Genomic DNA, 20,821 nt, shown 5'->3' with positions numbered 1-20,821 from the left:
AAAAAAAAAAAAAAAAAAAAAAAAGCAGTGGTGATTCCCGCATAAGAAGGAAGAGAAAAAGGAGAGAGCGAGAACAGAGGGAGGAAAGAAAGGAGAAGAACGAAGGCGAGGAAACAGAAGGAGCGAAGGAAGGAAGGAGGAGAGAGGGTTCAGCAGGTAAAGTTTCTTCTTTGGTTTTGTTCTCTGGTTTGTGTAGAAATGGAATAGGAAAAAATAAAAAAGAGGAAAGAGAGGGAGTTTGACAGAAAATAGGGGACTGTCCATATCCTCTCACGTTTAAGTGAGTCAAAGGAAAGGAGGAATATTAGAAAAGAGAGGAAAGGTAGTGGAGAATAAATAGGAAACATAAAAAGAAAGAAAAAGAGAAGCCAAGAGAGGGAGTGTGTCTAAAAGAGAGTGAAAGTTGGAGATAAAATAGAAATTAAGTAGATTGTCTTGTTGAGTTAACATAGGGAGAAGGAGATGGGAAAGGGAAACTGTGAGAGAGAAAGAGAAAGGGAGAGAGATGTGTGTGTGTGTGTGTGTACTATCCTAAAAAAAAAGCAAAGAGAGAGAGAGAGAGAGAGGGAGGAAAGACAAGCAGAGCTAAGCGAGAGAAACGAAATTGTCATAGAGAGAGATTAAAAAAAGGGTCAGATTTTAGTTGGACCCTCTATATGGAATGGAACCCTAAGAATTGTTGTTTGCTAGGTCGCAGTACCATCGGTGAGTGGATGGATCACTTATTAGAACTTCCAAGTTAGCAGATTGGTGGGTAAGTAGAACTTGACCTGATTCACCTATGTATTGATGCATATGTTTATTTATGTTATTTTATGCATGGAGCTTTCTTATAAGAATTTGAATGATGCTATCATTATAGAATGCTTCATTGAATGTATTATAAATTCTATGAGTGATTTTATGTATATTTTAAATGAATGAAAAAGTTAAGAAAAGATGGTTTATGTTTGTAATTGAGAATGGTGCATGAAAATGTTCGAGGGAATAGAATGGAAAACAAATGAAAGGACAAATGACTATGTGACATGACTGCAACCCTTTCCAACACGGGGTGAGGCATAGGTATATGTTTATGTTTCTCACTTAGCCACGGGATGCTCTACCCAGCCAATGGAATGGCCCATCTGGGATGGGATGATATATGATATGCCATCTAGCCATGGTTTTGGCATGCGTGCCACCTAGCCCATGGTTTTGCGTATGTGCGCCACCTAGCCCATAGTTATGAGGCTGAACTATGATTGTTTGATATACAAGATGCCTCACATTTATGATTGCAGATGGCAATATGTCCCAATGACTTAAAGGGAGAATTCATAGTTGTAAAGTTTAAAGTGACGGTATGATCGTATTTAAGAATGTGTATGGAAATGTTTAAGAAAATAAAAACGCTATGCCAAGAAACGAGAAAGTGAGAGAAACGTCAAGAAACTACCCCATGAAGCGATATACTATTTATGTTTACAATGTTTTATGAATATTTGGACTTATCATGTTTTATATCATGGAAAGGTTATGCATGTACTTGGAAAAGTTTATGGATAGTTGTATTTTTGTATTATATGTGGTTATGCAAAACAGGCTAGATAGATAGGATCAAGTCTCACACTGCCTCCCTTGGGCCTCTCACCCTCTCATAGTATAGGCATCTCAACCCTCAATTGAATCTCTCAGCCATGAAGAAAACTTCAAATTTTTCATTATCTCAAATCATGTAGGACCTCTAAGGGTCATGTACAATATATAAGCATGAATGACTAGCCTCCCAAGAAAGTAGAAAATAAAAACAAAACTGAAAAGGAAACTATCTTCCTGTCCTTGACAAGTTACATAAAAAAGGAAACTAATAATAAAAGAAAGAGTCTAGAAGATTCCTCTTGCTGTCTAGTTGTCCAAGGCTTGACTACAACAACAAAATACCTAGCCTTGTACCAATTGGGGTTGGCTACATGGATCCAAACAAAACAAAGGAAGGAAACCTGAAGAGATGAGAAATGAGGGATGGGAAAAGAGACAAGACATGAAAAATGAAAGAAAAAAAAAATGTCAAATGAAAGATGAAAGTAAGAGAAAAGAGGTACAGCCTAGCAAGTCAGGAAAATCTAAGCTATATAGATTCAGCTACCAGTATCCTTACCCTCCAATAAGCTCTATCCGAGGTCATACTTGGTACAAGACCTAGACTGCATCTCATTCCTCATTACTTCTCCTATGGTCATTTTAGGCTTTCCCCTAAGTTCTTTTAGCTCATTCAATTGGAGTCATATCACTCCTTACTGGTGCATCACTAGGCCTCCATTAAACATAACCATACCATCTCAAACGACTTTCTCCGAGCTTGTCATTGATTGCAGCAACTCCCAACTCAGCACTATACATTCATTCATTACTTTATCCTTCCTAGTTTTTTCTGCACATCCATCTTAACATCCTCGTCTCTGCTACACATAGCTCCTCAATATGTCCAAGGCTTGACTAAAAACCAAAAATCTTCCAAATATCTTTCACATAAGAAAATTTTTCTGGCCATGACACTATTTCACCTGAACAATGTTTTGGCCTCATCTTCCACAATTTCTTCATCCACACAAGCTATCCTTGGGTCCATTATAATGTGCTCCCTCGAATCAATCAAGAACCAGGCCACACCTGATTAGGCTGTCCCCCACTGCAACTGAATCCCACAGCGAATTTGGACTGATTTTGGGGCCTCGTTCCTGCAGTACTTGAGATCTACATGCATGGAGCTTAAGAGTGTCATCTATATGTAATCTTGATGATGACCAGAAGAGTGACATGCCCATAAAAGTGATAAAATGACCTACATGGAAAAACCTAGGAAACTAGGAGGTTTGATTTAGAGAACACTTTGACATTGTTGTTCATGGTCTTTTGTGACTAGCCAAGGTCAACCGAGCTTCGCTGAAAAAACTCTAGTTAAATTTGACGGAATCGTGGACGGATCGTCCATGGGATCTTCTGTAGAACAGAAGTAGTGGGATTTTGAATCCCCTATTTCGTAGCCGTCCGTGGTGGTACACGGTCTTCCCTAACAAAAGCATTTAATGATCTGCACTGAGCTAGTTTGAATCATTTATTGATCCTTAAATCTTAAATGATTTTTATGAGCTCCAACAGCTAGTTATCCTTGGAATTAAGACTATCTTGGGAACTAGTTTTCCCTAAAGAAAACTGTGCTCGACTCTAATGGCCAGTTCGTTTGCCTCTAAAGAGCCTTGAGTCTATAACCAAGATAACGAGGCGAGTAAGCCAACGCAAGAGAATAAGCACAAAAAGTAAATTATGCTGAAAAGGGCAAAGTAATCTTGTGTGAGTCAAATGAGCTTCAATACTAAAATTCCAGAATTATGAAAAAGTCATCTTGCTACAAGTTGGTGTCAAATTGGAGTAACTCACTGTTGTATTGGTGATGATGGAAATCTTTGGCCAGTGGTCTAGGTACTCAATCCGAGCGACTGTGATTGAGTTTGATGTGGCTCAAGAGCTCAATCCAAGTGATTGTGATTGAGTTGGAGAAATCCATCGCCGAGTGATCTAGGTGCCGACCCGAGGGACTATGGTTGGGTGCCAATCCAAGGGAATGAGATTAGTTTGTAAGGCTTGAATCCTGCCATTCGAAAAGGAATCCCCATAGTAGAGAATGAAATCTTTAAGTCCAATGGACTTGGGTAGTGGACGTAGTATCATGGATCCGAACTCTAAATCCTTGTGTCTCTCATTGAGTCTCTTACTCTATCTCTAATTTCTTCTTTCTACATGCCTCTTCCATAGTTTGCAAGTTATTTTGTAAACTTCTGTTTTGTTTGCAAGTAGTTGGAATCAAGAGACAATCTTGAACCTCTCAAGTAGTTGGAGCCAAACAGCCAACTAGTTTAGTAGCCATTCCTTGTTGAGTTATTCAACATTCCTTTATAAGAGACATACAAGTTGAACCTCATCCTTCCTAGTAGTTGAACCCAAAAGAAGTTCAAGGTAGCTTGTAGAAAAGCAACCTTACCTTGATAAGTCCTTCACCCTTTCCCAGTAGATGAGATCATAAGCCTAACAGGTTAACCATTATAATCCATACTTGATGTGTCTACCAATCATTCCGAGCAGTAATCTCACTTGACCTTCCAAAGGTTTTGGGTTGATTCTAAGAAAAGAATTAGCTTTAAAAAGTTCACACCAAATTCACCCCCCACCGTTTGGGTGTAGCCATTCGATCCAACATCTGGTAAGTTGAATAATATATTAATATTAATAGAAAAAACAACAACAGACACTCAATCACTGAGCCTATGGCCTCCTGATGATGCAGTTTAAAGAAGAAAATTGCCCATGTGTTACTGTTCACGTGAACAGTGATCATGGTACTGTTTAGCTTCAGTTATGGCCTCATATAGACAGCTGGAGTGGAATATTAGATGCTGCCAATATCATATCTTTAGTTGCTATTTCTTTTCTTAGTTTCTATTTTAGTTACTTCCTATTTTCATGTAATAGCAAATTAGTAAGGATTATTTTCTATTTTCAGATTAGAAAATAGGATTGACTTTTATTTACTTGAATTTAGGAGCTTCCAATTCCCATGCAAGGGAGGTTTTGCTTGTACAAGTTAACTCTATTACAAATACAAGGATGAAGAATATTATCCCCACATGATTTAAAGAAAAGAATGTGGCTTATTGCTTGATAAGAGATTCAATTCACTTAGAGAGTCAGTGCTCTGTGAGAGAGTTATGGAGAGAGGCCATGGGTGAGAGACCCCTCCTATCTATCCTTCTCCTTCACCTTCTCCCCAACCGAGATCTATTCCCTGGTTCCATTTTCTGAGTTTTATTTCTCTGCAAGTCTGAGATTAGCAGAGTATATTATTGGTGTTGAAGCTTCTACATTACCACATACATCTCCCCATTAGTTGCTGAGATCAAGGCTGACTGAAGGGATCATAACAGGCCTGCAGTTCTGATTTCTTTCATGAATCTAGCTGCCACGTCAACTCCAATGATTTAAGCAACCCTCCATCAATTGTGGCTGATATTTGGAGGATCAAACCACCATCCAAGACACCCACTCAATGGAGACAAATGGGCCACTTCTGAGACCTGTTGTGTGCTCTGCAAGTAATCTCCTACGTTTACCTAAATCAAGAATTCTTCCAAATCCAGATTTAGTCACCAATCTGATTCTGATCTGAGATTTTGAAGGCTGAACCTACCTCCAAGTTGATATTTGATAGTGTTTTCACTCTCAACCAAGCATTTGCTGTTTTGTTCTCAGGTTTCTTGAGACCTAACATTGCCTTCGACAGGGTTATGTTGCTGCTGTTTATTATTTTTTCTGCAGTATTTATATTTCTGCCTTTGTCATGCATTGGGAGGGGTTTATAAGGGTGATTTAATCCATTGTTGACTGCTGGTTATTACAAGTTTGTATACTGATACTGAATCTGAAATCAGCACCTGTTTGGGTATATTCCTGTGATCCTGACTGGGGTTAGGTTAACTGCAATCTAGCTCTACATTACCTGCCCTCCCCTTTTTAGAATGTTAATGTAGGAATGGATTTGACAACCAAAACAGACCCAAGACTGTAGGAAAGTTAAACCAAAGAACAACCAATAACCACCCAATAGTAGACAGCAACAACAGTCCAACTTAAACCAGTCAACAGTCCTTTAACATCCAGAATTATCAGATCCAGAATCTAGAATTTCAGGTAGCAGAGTTTGCACCAACAAATAGAATTTCAGCAACAGAAATAGAGTATTTGAATAAGGTCCAATTAGAATCAAAATATCACAGGAATAGATAACCAAATCAGAACTTGATTCCGACAGCAGGTCCTGAGATCTGACAGTAATTTTTGGAACTTCAGTAGAGTATTATTAAGGAACTAATAACAAATCTAATTACTGATTAGAAGGTCCAGTTCAGTGGAGAATAAAAGCAGCAGTCAACTTCAACACAGATTAAAAAAACAGAAATCAATCCTGGGCAGATAACACTATCAGCCAGAATTGAAGAAAACTCAGAACCAGACAAACCCCTGGTCTGATCGGCACCAAACTTGGATCGAGTCCTCCTCTGGTTGACCCTAACAACCAACCAGAATTACAAGGCCATCGGTGGCTAGAACTCCCAACAGAATAGGTCGACAGAATAGGGAAAAACAGAGATTCAGAACCGAGAAAAATTCTGCAGAATGGTTCAGTTACTTACCTGTTCTGTTGGAGAAGATAATCCAATAAAGAAAACCAGAAAATAATCGCAAACCACTCGGAGTTCTCGCCGCAGAGTGTCGATTGGATGAAACACCAATTCCTAGGCATTGATCAAACACAAGGAACAGCCAAGGGTACCAGCGGCAGCAACAAGAGAGTTGTTTCTTATTAGTCAAAAACCGTGACTCATAAAAGAGCCATATCCTTTATTTATAATGATGGGGAGGGTTTACGAATAATAATAACTCAGAGTTACTAAAAACTGATTACAAGAAGTTACTAAAAACTGGAAATTGGAATCTAACGAAAATGGAAACTAGTCTTGACAGAAATTAGAAACTAACAATGACTTGAAATTAGAAACTAATTTAGGACTTCAAAATAGAAACTAAATAACTAATTAATAACCCCATCAGCAGCCCAAATCGTGGGTTGACTTGGACCAGATCTGGGTCGACCCAGTCAGCCACTTGGGTCGACCTTGGTCTTGGTTCTCCTTGTATAAACCCTTGTCGGTACTGCATCAAATGTATGTTGTCCTGCCCACTTCTCCTTCAATTAATCTATGTTGTCTTGCCCACTACTCCTTCAATTACTACAGCCACAGCTAGATAAATTTTAGCCTAAGACTTGCATCAAGCATAGCATTAAGTTCAGTCCAAGTGGAACTTTCTAAAACAATGTTAAAGAGTACATTCAGAAGAAATCCATTTGTAAGGATGGCTGTGTAACAAGCCACACACATTTATATATCAAAAACTGGCTAGATTGATAATTTCATCTGACTGGGCTCCTCTCTGTCAGCCACCCCCCCGGGCCGCAACTTCTGCAACTCTACCAAACTACAGTCTGACTTCTTCTTTGCCCAAGCACACCTGGACAATGTCGACTGGCAACCTCGCTCACCTCAATGGTCTCTCCTCCCCTGCCCCCCTCTTACAGCTGAGGTAGGGCCATGCCATGATGACTTCAACTTTCTGCATCAGCTCGTCAGACCTTATTGGCAGCCCCTCTGCCCTATGCAACTCCTCCTCCACTCTCTCCTTTCCCACCTCTTCTTCCCTGGCTTGTATCTTAGCCCTTCCCTTGGGCATCACCACCTCCTTACCTGCTCCTCCCTCCCCCCATCCTCTGCTCCTGTGTCCCCCCCATCCGTTATCTCTTTCCCTCTTGGTGTTTTCTCTCCAATTACTCCTCCAGTCCGCTGGGGAGAATTGTTGTAACCCGGCAATCACTGAGAGGGGGGGTGAATCAGTGAGTCCAATTCCGATCCCCAAAAACCTGTCTGATGTCTGGCCAAGAAAAACCTAATATACCTGTCCCTGTTTGCACACAGTCGTATGCACACTCAGCCTCTCATAGGCACTTCCAAGTATGCACACACATTCCACATTCCACACACTTCAATATAAAATGCAAACAACAAGCACCCACAACACAGGGTTTTTACGAGGTTTGAAAATTTGCCTACATCCCCGGAGTAGTGCCTGTAAAGGCTTCATACCTACTCAATACACTACTTTTCACTGCACCCACAGTCGGGAGCACCCACACCCAATTTTCTCAAGCCGAAGCTGAGATGGCACTCGTAGTGCCGATACAATGTGTAGCACCCACTACACGGGAGCACCCACTCCCGGTGCTTAGCACCCACTAAGCACACAATAAATAATACAATTAAATTGGGCTTATATCAATGCCCTACAGTCAAGCTCTGCCCAGCATATGTATCCACAACTAGCTAGTATGCTTACAGTTCATCCACAACTAACCTAGCATGTATACATTCATCCACAACTAACCCTAACATACATACATACATGTAATGTAAAATCAAAGGTTAGAGAATCTCACAACCGATTGCCTGGGATGACTGGAAACTTGTACTGACAAGTTTGGTGCTCACACCTTCTCTCTCCTTGGCTTCTTGCTCTTCAAAGCAAACACATCCTTGCTTTCTTCTCTTCTTCCTTGGCTTTGAGTTAATATACCATTAACACACTTCAACCACCTCTTTTACCTCCTTTAATGGCCTAAGAACATTTATCATCAAGAATGTATGTTCATTCAAGGACCAACAAAGAGGGGGAAGCTTCTCCTACCAAAACCGTAGCCTTCTTTCACTCAAAAACCATTCTTCTTGCTTCCATGGTGTAGGGCTTGAAAAAACGAAGAAGCTGCAACTTGGTTCACCCAAATCCGACTTAAAATGAGGGAGATATGACCTTTTGAAGTTGGAGCAATGAGATAGCCTGAAATGGAATCTTCGTACAGGTGGCGTAGGCTACATCGGCGGTGCGCGCAACAGCGGCGAAATCTGACCGTAGATCTCATATAAAAGATCTCATAATCCAAGCCGTCCGATTAAACCAACGGACAACAGATCCAAACCGTTAGATTTGAATCTCGATGACGTCATCATGACGTAGGCGCTGACATCGTCAGAAGTGTTGTCGATCTATGATTGGTTGCTTTTCCGGATTTTAAGGGAGCTTGTCTCCCACTCACAAAAGTGAAAATGCATATTGACCGTTGGATCCGAATCTTCCATGATGGCTTTAATCAGATTTCATGAGATCATTAAGATCGGAATCCTTTTTATACCTTCTATACACGCGCGAAACACAATAACATACCTTGATATAGTGTAGCGCCAATGCATCAAGAATTATGCATCTAACCAATCAAATCCCACGCGCAAGCATCTATCTCGTCCATATCACACCAAAATCTCAGCAGCCTTTGGATGGGCATCAAGCCTACGTGGTCGAATCTTGACCATCCATTTCACTTCCCTTTACTCCTCTTTATTACAATCGAGCCCCTGCCTCCATATGTTTCAGTGCTTAAAGACCCTTTGCAACTCAGACCTTCAAAATATTTAAATTACACAAAAGCCCCTCGAATTTTAAAAATAAATTCCGAAAAATCCACCCAACACCGAGAGCAACTGATGGATTTTCGGTTTGGATTTTCGAACCAACTTTACGGAAACACTTATAACTTTTTCATACGATATCCGATCGAGATGAAACGAAGTGCGTTGGAATCGTAACTGGATGCTCTACGACTTTTCAGAAGACTCAATCATCTGAATCATCCATGTAAAAAGACCAAAATGCCCCTACACCTTTCCTATGACGTATCTTTCTCATACGGAATCGGAATGCGATGAAATCAGAACCGTTGGAAAGATTGTATTTTTTTCGTATTGTATTTTTTTCGTATTGTTACATGTAGAACGCTTCCTTTAAAAAATTCATCTTCAATGCCGAAACTGCCCTCGACTACCACAAATGCCGTAACTTCTTCATACGGTATCGGAATGTGACGAAATCAAATGCACTGGACTAGGTAAATTACAATCTATCTTTTTCATGAAGAACCGATTTTCCAAAAATGTCATTTTCACTGCCGAAAATGCCCTCGATCGTAAATAGGCCAATTTTGCCAGTTTTGACCCAGAAACCCGCACCACCTATTAATGATGTATTAAACCACTCCATGCATACCAAGCTGCTCTGTTATCTCATCGGTGACACTGGATACTGCCATGTCATCATTTTCATCCACGTCACCCAAACTGGCCACGTCATCACCGCCACGTGGCCGAGTTGCCAACAAGGACAACCATAAAACAACAAGAATCAGGATCTTGTGGGAACCCTCCAAAATTCATTCTTCCCTTATCTCCTTCTCTTCCTCCAAGTTTATTCACCTCGCTATCTCCCTCCCTTCTAATAGCATCTCCTCCTTCTTCACTACCATCTATGGTCTAAATAGACCTGCGGACTGTGTCCCTCTTCGGGATTACCTTAGGCTTCTCTCCCTCCAAGTTAGCTCTCACCCTTGTGGTTGGGGGGGTTGACTTTAATGTGGCTCGTCATGCTCATGAGAAATGTGGTGTATCAGGCAACGACACTTCTTCAGTTGAGGCCTTCAATTCCTACGTCGAAGACTCAAGCTTAGATGATCTTAGATGGTCAGGCATCAAGCTTACTTGGCACAACAAAAGATCCGGTTCTAGCAACATTGCCTGTAAGCTTGATCGAGTCTTAGTCAATGAGAATTGGTTTTCTTCCTTCTCCTCCCATGCAACCTTCGAACCCCCAAGCATGTCTGACCATTACCCTATATCCCTGTTCATCCACCCTCTTATTTCCTTCGGTCCCAAGCCTTTCAAGTTTTTTGATCTGTGATCCCTCCATTCTGATTTTCTCCCTATTTTCAAATCTTCCTAAAAGAAACGGGTTCACTCTTTCTCCTCCCCTCTCATCTCCTTTGCTTGTAAGCTCAAGAATGTCAAGCTGGCCCTGAAGGACTGGAAACTCTCCACCTTTGGCATCATTTCTTCCAGGGTTTCTGATTGTAGAATCAAGCTTGAAACCATCCAAATCCAATTTCAATCTGATCTCCCCAATCCCTCCTTGGCCCTCGATGAGAAAGAGACCTCCCTAGAGCCTGCCACCCTTCTAGCTCAAGAAGAGAGCTTCCTCAAGCAAAAATCCCGCATCAAATGGCTCAATCTTGGTGACTCTAACTCTTCCTACTTCCACAAATCCATGAAATCCAAGACCAACTCCAACTCCATTCCCCAACTTTTGGCTCGAGATGGCTCTACCTTGATGGACCCTGCTGCCATCAAGGCCAAATTTTTGTCCTACTTCAAAGACATTTTCTCCCCCCTCCTCTCTCCCCTCCCCAATCCACCCCTCTCCTCAACAAATTCATCCCTAGCAATCCCATTCCCTCCCTCCAGACTATCCCCTCTGACCAAGAGAATCTTGTTGTTGTCCTCTACCACAAATCCAATAAAGCCCCTAGCCCTGATGAGTTCAATATGGGCTTTTTCACCTCTTGTTAGGACATCATTGGTGATGATCTCATCAAAGCCATCAAAAGCTTCTCCTTTAATCTCTCTCAAATCTATAGCATCAACCACACCTTCCTCTACCTCATCCCTAAGAAGGAAGGTCTTCCTCCATAGTAGACTTCAGGCCAATCTCCTTATGCAATCTTCTGTACAAGTTCATGGCCAAAGTCCTCACCAATCGCATCCAAGTTGTCATTGATTCTTTTGTCAGCCCCAATCGCTCAGTCTTCCTTGTCGGTCGAAGCATTGCGGACAACATCATCTTTTGCCATGAGATTGTCTATAGGTTTGATAGAAAATCTCATGTGGGTTTGATAGAAAATCTCATTCCTCTGTTGCCTTATTCAAGCTAGGCATCCATAAGGCTTTTGACTCCATTAGATTTATCTCTAGAGTCCTCCCCATGTCCTTATCACCACCACCCCTTCTTTTATTTCCTCCCCCAACTTCTTCGGTTTTTATGAATGGATCCACTATTGGGTTCTTCTCCTCCTCTGTTGGCATCCGGAGGGTTGCCCCCTATCCTCCCTCTTCTGCCTCACCCTTGAGGTTCTCGCCAGATCCATCAATCCCACACTGACAACCTTCCTTATCTCCCCCATCTCCAAGTGCAAGGCTTCCAACCTCACTCATCTAGCTTTCGCTAATGATATCATGATCTTTTCCAAGACTAATGAGGGCTCTATCTCTCCTTCATCTCATTGAGTCCCTCTCTGGTCTCCGTATAAATCTAATCAAATCCAGCCTCCTTCTTGTTGGCATCTCTGATTCCTCCAAAGCTTGGATTTTAGAGCTTACGGAATTCTCCCTTAGCTCTTTGCCTATTAAATACCTTAGCCTTCCTATTATCTCCTCCAGACTCACTGCCCACCATCGTGCCCCCATGATGCAGTTGGTCGATGGACTTAGGAAAAAAAAAATCTTTGATTTGATTTTCTTTTGTTTTAGAAATAATTTCCTTTGAAATTAGCTAGCTTCTAATTTTAGAATAGTTTTCTTTTCAGTAGTTGCCATTAATTGTTTGATTTTTCCGTTATATTGGATATGTAAAAGATGGGGAAGTTTAGTTTTAGATTTTGAAGAATAGAAATTTGAAAGTTTTTTTTGGTTTTGAAACCATGGCTGCCGATTCTCTCTATCTTCCCCCTTCTTCTTTCTCTGATATTCTTCTTTCTTCCTCTCTATTATTCTGATTTTTCTCTTCTCATCTTCTTCTTTTCCCCTGTTTTCTTTTCCTTTTTTCATTCTTCTTCTTGCTGATCTCTTTCACAGCCCCTGTTCTAGGTGACAAAATACAGCTTAAGGAATCGACCGTATCTCCCCGGATACAAGTGTTTTCACCTCCAAACTTTGGCTAGGATCACCTTCCTAAAGCAACCTAACCGTAGAGTTCTTGCGACCAGATTCGGCCTCTGTGGTGAACTTCGCGACCCAGCTCAGAACTGGTTCCCCTGTTACCGCCTGACCTGAGAAGCAGAGGCAACACAGCTTCTCTTGCTTCCTGCTTGAAGTGTTCATCAGTCGGATTCAAGAGACCTTAAGGTCGACCATCTTTTTTTGGAATTTCAGGCCAATCCGAGACTTGCCAAAGGAGTTCTGTTGATTTGAAGATTTTCTGCTGCTGTTGGTTTGAGTTCCATCATGAGCTAGGAGGAAGAAAACCTTATAAGGTAGGTTTTACATCCTTACTTTATCAGATCCCAAAAATACCCCTTATCTTCTCCTATTATTTGCACTTAACCTATTTATTTCTTAATTCCAGATCTACCCTTCCTATCTAGTACACTGCTTCCCTTTTGAGAATTCCCCTTATGTTTGAGTCATCATCTATTTACCATTTTGCCAACCTTTATTAGAAACTTCAAGTTATTTACAATTCTGCCACTTTTCTTTAAAAAAAAATCAGAATAAGCACTTATATTAAAGCTTTTAGTTCTAGAACTACCCCAGCTGCCATATAATTATTTCTAAGGCCCTACTTGTTTCTGAAATTACAAGAATACCCTTCAACCATTAAATTTGAGATTTTTAGTTATTCTTGTGGGACCTAAGCAATCCGATTTCAGTCCTTGGAATCCAAATCCGCATCACCCCATGCTTAGCCAAATCTGCAAGAGACTCCAACTTTGGAAAGGGAAATTTTTGTCTTATGTGGGTCGTCTAGCTCTCATCCAATCAGTGCTCCAATCTTCTTATATCTTCTGGACTGGAGTCTTCCAACTTCTCAAATCCATTATATTTTCAACAAATGAAGAGGAAGTACCATAGATAGGTTGATTAACCTGAGATACAGATCTATTAAGACCTTAAAGAATAAAATTCAGATCAAGCCTTTTTCCTACAAGAGAAGTAGAAGAACAGTGCAGTAGTTGAGCAGAGTCAAGAGAAGTAAAAGAAGATGCAATAGAAGATTCTGACCTTCTTGGTGCAAATTCTATCTCAACATCCCCTGTAGGATATTCAATGATGCTTCGTGGAATGGTACGTTGGGGTGGGCCATGGTTCAAAATCTCGCCAAAATTTCGGCGAAATTTCAGAATTTCGGCTTTTTTTTTTTTGTCAAAACGAAACAAGGCCCGAAATAACATTTGTACAAAATTTTGGTCAAAATTTTGGTAGTTCGGCCAAAATTTCGGTCTCGTTTCGGTATCTCGGTACATTCTATGTGTCATAAATACCATATCTCAGTCGAAATTTTGGTATTTCGATCGAAATTTTGACTCTGTCTCACCTATCTCGGTGGTTTCGGTTCCATTTGCATATTTTGAAGGAAAAATACTCCAAGTCTCCAACAATCCTCTAATTAGCCACATCATCACACATTTTAACTTCCATTGGATTCCTACAAGATCTACACATTCAAAGCTTAGGAAAGGTAAAGTTTTTTCTCCAAAACTAGGTAAAATTTTCAGAACAGTCTGACAGTTGCTGCCAAACAAAGGTGCAACTCTAAAACAATGTCATGTCCTGATATTTTTGCATTTTTATGTTCTAAGCATGTTTATTAACCTTAAAATAAGTTACCCACCAAGTTTTAGGTCAAAATATGGTTGTTTGACCACCGAAACAATCAACTGAAACAAACAAAAAAGATACACCATTTCGGCCGAAATTTCACCAAAACGAAACAAAACTGGTGTTTCTAAACCCACCGAAACACTGAAACGAAACGAGATTTCGAACCTAGGAGGTGGCTAATGTTTAGCCACAATAGAGAGTTTCCATGATTCTGGGATTGTAATATCTTTCCAAGAGATCATACGAGAAACAATAGTATTTGATTTGGCTGGATTAGCCTTAAAAAGTATGGTTTGACCTTTGGTATCTATTACCTTAGGTGCCAGAGTAGTCATGACCTTGTAATAGATATGATATATGACAGCAAGATTCTGGGATCTAGGTTTCATTTCAAAACCTTGAGTCTGAAGATTCAAGACTACAGAGTCCAAAATATTAGAATCAATTAGAGATAAAAGAAACTCTAGGCACATTGAAAATAAACTGACCCTTCACAAAGATTGGTTTCAATCATTCCAAAATGAGAGTCTCCAAACCTTTTATGTCTTGCATCACGGACAATAGCTAGGACTGCATTATTTAGCCATATTCTAGTTAACGGTTTTATAACTACTAGAATTATACCGATATGCATATATTTATATCCTTAAAGTATATGCTTCTGAATTTGAGAAGCGGTTAACGATTAAAACTGCTTCTAATTAGAAGCAATAGAGAAGGAGTTTTTGCAAGTTTTAATAGCATAATCATTGTGAAACTAAAAGTTCCATTTGTAATATATTTCAATATCGAAAGTTTTAGGGATGGTCAATTTGCCATACTTTTTTCAACATTTCTAAATATGATTTCTTTAGAGCTATGGACAAACTCTAAGGTTCAATCCTTAGTGCTTGATTCAGAAGAAGTAGAGGATCTCTTGAAAGAGGATCTAAATAACGACGCCATTTTACAAGTCCATAAAGGTATCGTGCCAATATAGCTATCAGTCGATACGAACGCCTTCATGCCTTTCTCATGGCAAAAGATTTTTGTACGTCTTGGGTGATAGTCTATATGATAAAGGTGAAACATGGTACAACAAGTTACGACTTTGTAACTTGGCTCTGATACCAAAAACAGATAAACAGGAGATGTAATAGGCAGCAAGCATATAAAATTGTTTTAAAACAGTCTTTTTTTTATAAATAATAGTTGGTTCTTCTCTAATAAGAGAATTATAGAAAATTGGATCTTAAGAATAAAAGAACAAATAAAATTCAATTCTAGAATATGAAATTTCCAGTAAATCCTTGAGACTAGAAATATTTCACAGATATTCTTAGCAAGCATATTACAAATAGCTTGAAGAAAGTGTCTGCAAGACTTACATAAAAACAAGATTCATCTCCACTAACTTCAGGTCCTACTTCTCTCAAAAGCAGATCTTATCTTGAAGAACCCGCAAAAGTTTCCTGCCACCTTATCTTTAGGTGATCCACATTAAAGACTACATTAAGCCCAAACCCTTCCTTATCCTATTTAACGAAATTTAGAGAAGAAACCAGGAGAGTGTGCAAAGTTTAATGTTTTCACTTTCTGAGTGTTTGATTGCCTTATGTTTGTATTTTCAAATATCGGTCCAGCTGTATTTCCTCCTCGGTTTAGTTTGTAACATGCTTTTGTGTAAGTCTTGCTTACACTTTCTTCAATCATTGTTTGTAATATGCTTGTCAAGAATATCTATAAAATAGAAATTACTAGTCTCAATCATTTACAAGAAATTTTATATTCTAAAACTGAATTTTATTTGTTCTTTTATTATCAAGATCCAATTTTCTATAATTCTCTTAATAGAGAAGAAACAACTGTTATAGTCGATCTTACTTCCAAAATAAAGATTGTTTTAAAACAATTGTACATGCTTTCTGTCTAATTCTTAATTTGCATCTCCTATTTACCTATTTTTGGTATCATACCCCAATTACAAAGTCGTATTGTAGTACCATGTTGTACCAAGTATCACCTTTGTCATATAGACTATCACCTAAGTCGTACATAAGCCATTTTCCGTGAGAAAGGCATGAAGGCATTCGTATTGACAAATAGCTATATAGACACGATAGCCTTATTGACGTGGGCCAAGTTGGGCTGGGTTGGCCCTAACGGCCCTGCTTTTTCCCAGGGTTGGGCTAACCCTAATCGACCCTATTTTTGCAGTCGAAGTAGGGGTTGCATTAGAGAAGTATATCGAATATTGGAAGCAATTACGAAATCTTATATTTGATGAACATAGAAACTTTCATATTAATTGGGTATAAGAATCAATGATCCATATTTCAATTATTTTGGATAAAAGGATAGGATTTCCAACCAAAAAAAAGAATAAAAAGAATAAAAGGATATAATGACAACCCTAAATTATATCATATAAATCAAGGTTAAACTCAGGGCCGGGTTGGCCAAGGTTACTGTTCTAGCCCTAACTCTCCCTTCATGTCAGAAATCTTAGCCTAAGCCCTTTCCGGGCTCAGGGCGGGTTCGGGCTATCAGGGCCAAACTTAAACCTCTATCTTCAATCTTAGGTGTTGTCCATATGGCTCAGGTCATCTCCAAAATCTTGTTGGTCTTCAATATAAGATCTTTTCAAATCCAATGTAGATTTTCCTTAATAAGAGATGGCAATATTGTAGTTCTCTTTTGTTAAAGATCGTAGAATTTCGAAGTAAGAAAGGATAAAAAGGTTCTATGAACAAGCAACCGAGTGAAACATCAAAGATTTCTTAGTCAAGTTTCCACCCTTCTAGAAGGCTAAGTCAGCCTCTTAAGAGGAATGTGGAGATGAGGAAGGTGGTTGGTTGAGGTAGCATGCGGGCTGGGTTTCCTTGAATTCATATTGCATTATAAGTCCTTAAATTAATTAAGGATTTAATTCCTTGAATTAATTAAGGACTTAATTCCTTGAATTCATTGCATTGTAACTCCTTAAATTAATTAAGCATTTGATTCTTTGAATTAATTAAGGACTTAATTCCTTCAATTCATTGCATTGTAACTCTTTGAATTAATTAAGGATTTAATTTGAGGAGTTTATGATAATGTAACTCTCTGAATTTATGAAACCTCATGTTGTAACAGCTATAAATAGGAGGGGAGAGGGGAGAGGGGAGAGGGGAGAGTGAAGAATCGAAAATTGTGGATTATAAACTTGTTAGTGTTTTCATCTCTCTATTATAAGCAAAGAAAGAGACACAGAGGATGATGTTTCATAGATAATTAAAGTGGGATGGATGAAGTAGAGAGGTGTGACCGACGTCTCCCTTTAAAGCAATTTTATAGGATTGTTGTACGACCAGATATAATGCATGGGGCTGAAATGTTGGGTTGTTAATAAATGTCAAATTGCAAAGTTATGTGTAGCAAAGATGAGAATGTTAAAATGGATGCGTGAAAAAACTAGGACAGATAAGTACGAAATGAGCGTATTAGAGTTGATCTGGGAGTTGCCCCAATCAACAATAATCTCCTAGAAAGTCGTTTGAGGTGGTATGGTCATGTTCAATGGAGGCCTATGGACGCCCTAGTGAAGAGTGATCTGATTCCGACTGAAGCTAAAAGAGCTATGGGCAAGTCTAAAAGACCATAGGAGAAGTTGTGAGGAATGACATGCATAGTTTGGGTCTTGCACCAAGTATGACCTTGGATAGAGTCTATTGGAGAGCAAGGATCCATGTAGCCAACCTCATTTAGCTGAGATTCTCTTGGCTTGCCGGGCGGTCCACTTTCCTCTTTCTTTCATCCTACATTCTTCACCTTTATTTTTTCTTTTTCAATTTCATTTTCATTTCTCATCTCATTTCTTATCCCTCTTTTCTTTTCTCTTCATCGCCCTTTTCTGTGTAAACCTCAATTTACCTGCTTTGTGTTGTTTGGATTCATGAAGCCGACCCCATTAAGTTGGGATAAGGCTCATTTTGTTGTTGTCATCTATCTTTTTTCTTGTGGATGAGAAACTTGTTCAAGAGCTGTATTCCCTAGGAAGATTTGCACTTGTGAATCACCAAGTAACTCTAAGCATTACCATGTGATGGATTAAATAACCTAACACTACTTGAGGTACGATCAATGGAATAATTTTTTTTTAAAAAGTCATTATCATTCAACAGTTTCTGCCCTAAATCAATAATTTATCGTCTCCATTCCAGTATTTAGCTGATGATTCATCGTATGCACTAAGAATCCTTTTTTTTTTTTCAGACAATGACATACATTCTGTTAGATTGATTTTAGGACTTGGAAAGTCAAGCCACAGTATCATAGTAATGACTATTAGTCTATTAGTCTGATTCAAAGTGCTTGTGATGGGCTACTAACATTATGTTCAAAGTCCTCAATTCATTTAAATGGTCCATTACCCCATACATCTAAGCACGCGATCGATCATAGTCATGCCATTTGCACACAAAATGACCGTATCAGTCACAAAAACCAAACAAAAGAACAATTTTTATCACCGAACCTGAAACATTTGCAATGATCAAGAGAAAAACAAGAAAACAAACAAGGGGTGAGGTAGATTAATACTTACCCGACCATGGTCATCTTAAGGGAGGATTTGAGGGGAAGTTGGGCAAGGAGAAGAGAATCATCGGAAAGCTTGGAACCGACTTTTGGATAGAGCAGCTTCTGACGCTTGGGGAGTACGTTTGTGACCTCGCAAATGCGCCGCTTCAGCTCTCCAACGGAATCGTCACCGCAAACTCGGACTGTGTATTCCTTTCCGCTCCAACGCACCGTTAGCGTCAGCTCTTCCTCCGACATCGACGACGAAGCCATAGAAAAACTCTGCTCTTTTCCCTCTGTTCTTTCAGTCTCTCGTCTACTCAATTTATAAAATGCATCGCCCATTCGCAGTGTACCCCCTTAGTCTCGTACTCTCGTCTCTGCCAAAAATGGAAAAACCCTTCAGTATCCCTGAAAAAGAAAAAAAAAGGCCCTTAGGTTCCCACATGATATCTCATGCAAATCTAGGCAGGCACTCGCGTTTTGGATGTCAATGGATCGGGTTAGGCCCGTCTTAATAAGGCCTAATTGGGCTTGACCACTTGAAAGCATACCTTAGGGATTAATTTGTCAAACAGCAATCCACAAAAGCATGGGACTCACCCTTGACTTGGGAATGGAATGGAGAAACATAGCATGTCACAGAGTGGGTCAAGGTTTTGGAATCCTACTACAAGAAGGACGCCTCACAAGCCAGGCTTGACCGGATGAGGCCTTTTGGCAAAAACAAGTCAATTTGGGGCCACCAAACCCTATTCGAGGCGACTATTCTTTCACCCTGATTTTTTAGCACTCTTTTGCAACCAAAAAAAAACTTTCTAATTTACAATTAAAAAAAGTACAAAGACATGAGGCTTCATTTACAGAAAGAGTTTGAAGCCAAGTAGTGGTACTTGACTAATTATCATTAAATTCAAAGATAAGCCTACCTTGCCAAGAAATGGGCTATATTATTAGCTCACTAGGAGCAAAGTAAAATTCACAACTAGCAAGCCGTGTAGATAGACCATGTGATGTCCTAAAGAACTGATTCCACATCAAAGGGGATGCTAAATGGATATGGGTCAGGAGTTGAGGGTAGAGGCCGCTAGGAGAGGGGTAATATTGAAAATTTATTATGTCCGGGGAAGGATTAGGTTGTTTGGGGTAGGATTAGGCTTAGAAGGAATTGCAAACCTCACTTTCAAAATATGAGGAACCTCAAATGTATCTTATCATACATTGGAACCTCAAATGTAATTTATTCTATTATCTAGGGGTGAAACAGAGCTGGGTTGGGCGGGGTTTCTTAAAACCCTAACCCAACCCTACCAGGTTCATGCTTAAGCCCAACCCTACCGAGCTCAGGTTTGGGTTTGGTTGACCCTAGCTAGTTTTTTAGTGGAATCACATTTCAATAAGTACGATTCAATTCCAATTTCAATTCTTAAAATGAATTGAAACCTAGTTTTCTAATTAAAACCCTAAAATGAATTCCTCCATTAAACTATACTGAATGTGAAAATTTATCATTCTTTCATGGAGATTTCATATGCCCCTATTTTTCCATGTGACTATTTTCTTAATCTGCTCAATCAAAAGTCAATATATTGAGACATAATCCAATCATTCAGTGTTGTTAGAATTTCCATCTTGATCTACAATAATGATTAATTTCCAATATATAAGGACTAAGAAACTCAAGTACTGCAAGCCCACACCTCTCCTCATTCCTTATTTCATGGTTGTGGATATGGGTTTTCCCTTTGGGGAATCCAATTGCATCCGCTTGAATCAGTCAGATCAGAAAGCATTTAATTTTCATGAGCAGGCGGATAATCCCATTGTTGTCCGATTCAACATGAACATGAGAGATGCCTGCAGAGCTTAGACCAAACCCTTCTGAATGGCCAATGCTTCACCTATTCCCACATTATAAAGCAAGCTGGATCGGAGAGGGAAAAAATTTGAGTGCCCGATGATATTCTTGTTGTCACTTTAAGGCCCCCTTGAGAAGAATCTTTATCAAAAGCTACTTCACAATTGATTTTGCACACGCCTGAGATAGGAGGGATTAGTGTTAATTAAGGACCAATCTATTACTTAAAAATTTTGATTGGGATGGAGGAACATTGTATTTGTTTGCATTCTAAAATTCCTCAAACATTCTATGCGTTGTTTGG

General features: G+C 39.5%; 1 protein-coding gene across 1 annotated transcript in view; it reads right to left on the bottom strand.

Moving 5' to 3' along the window:
* LOC122061835 (ubiquitin-like domain-containing CTD phosphatase) overlaps positions 1-19,102 on the bottom strand; it is a 24,115-nt gene extending 5,013 nt beyond the window's left edge. The window contains exon 1 of the mRNA XM_042625328.1: positions 18,685-19,102. Coding sequence (XP_042481262.1) covers positions 18,685-19,004 — 320 coding nt within the window. The 5' untranslated portion in view covers positions 19,005-19,102. The remainder of the gene's footprint in view (positions 1-18,684) is intronic.
* Between the last annotated feature and the right edge of the window lie 1,719 nt (positions 19,103-20,821).

This window comes from Macadamia integrifolia, chromosome 14 (genome assembly GCF_013358625.1).
Source record: "Macadamia integrifolia cultivar HAES 741 chromosome 14, SCU_Mint_v3, whole genome shotgun sequence".
NCBI lineage: Eukaryota > Viridiplantae > Streptophyta > Magnoliopsida > Proteales > Proteaceae > Macadamia > Macadamia integrifolia.
The sequence above is the reverse complement of the archived record's forward strand: the minus strand, read 5'-3'. Positions and strand labels throughout refer to the sequence as shown.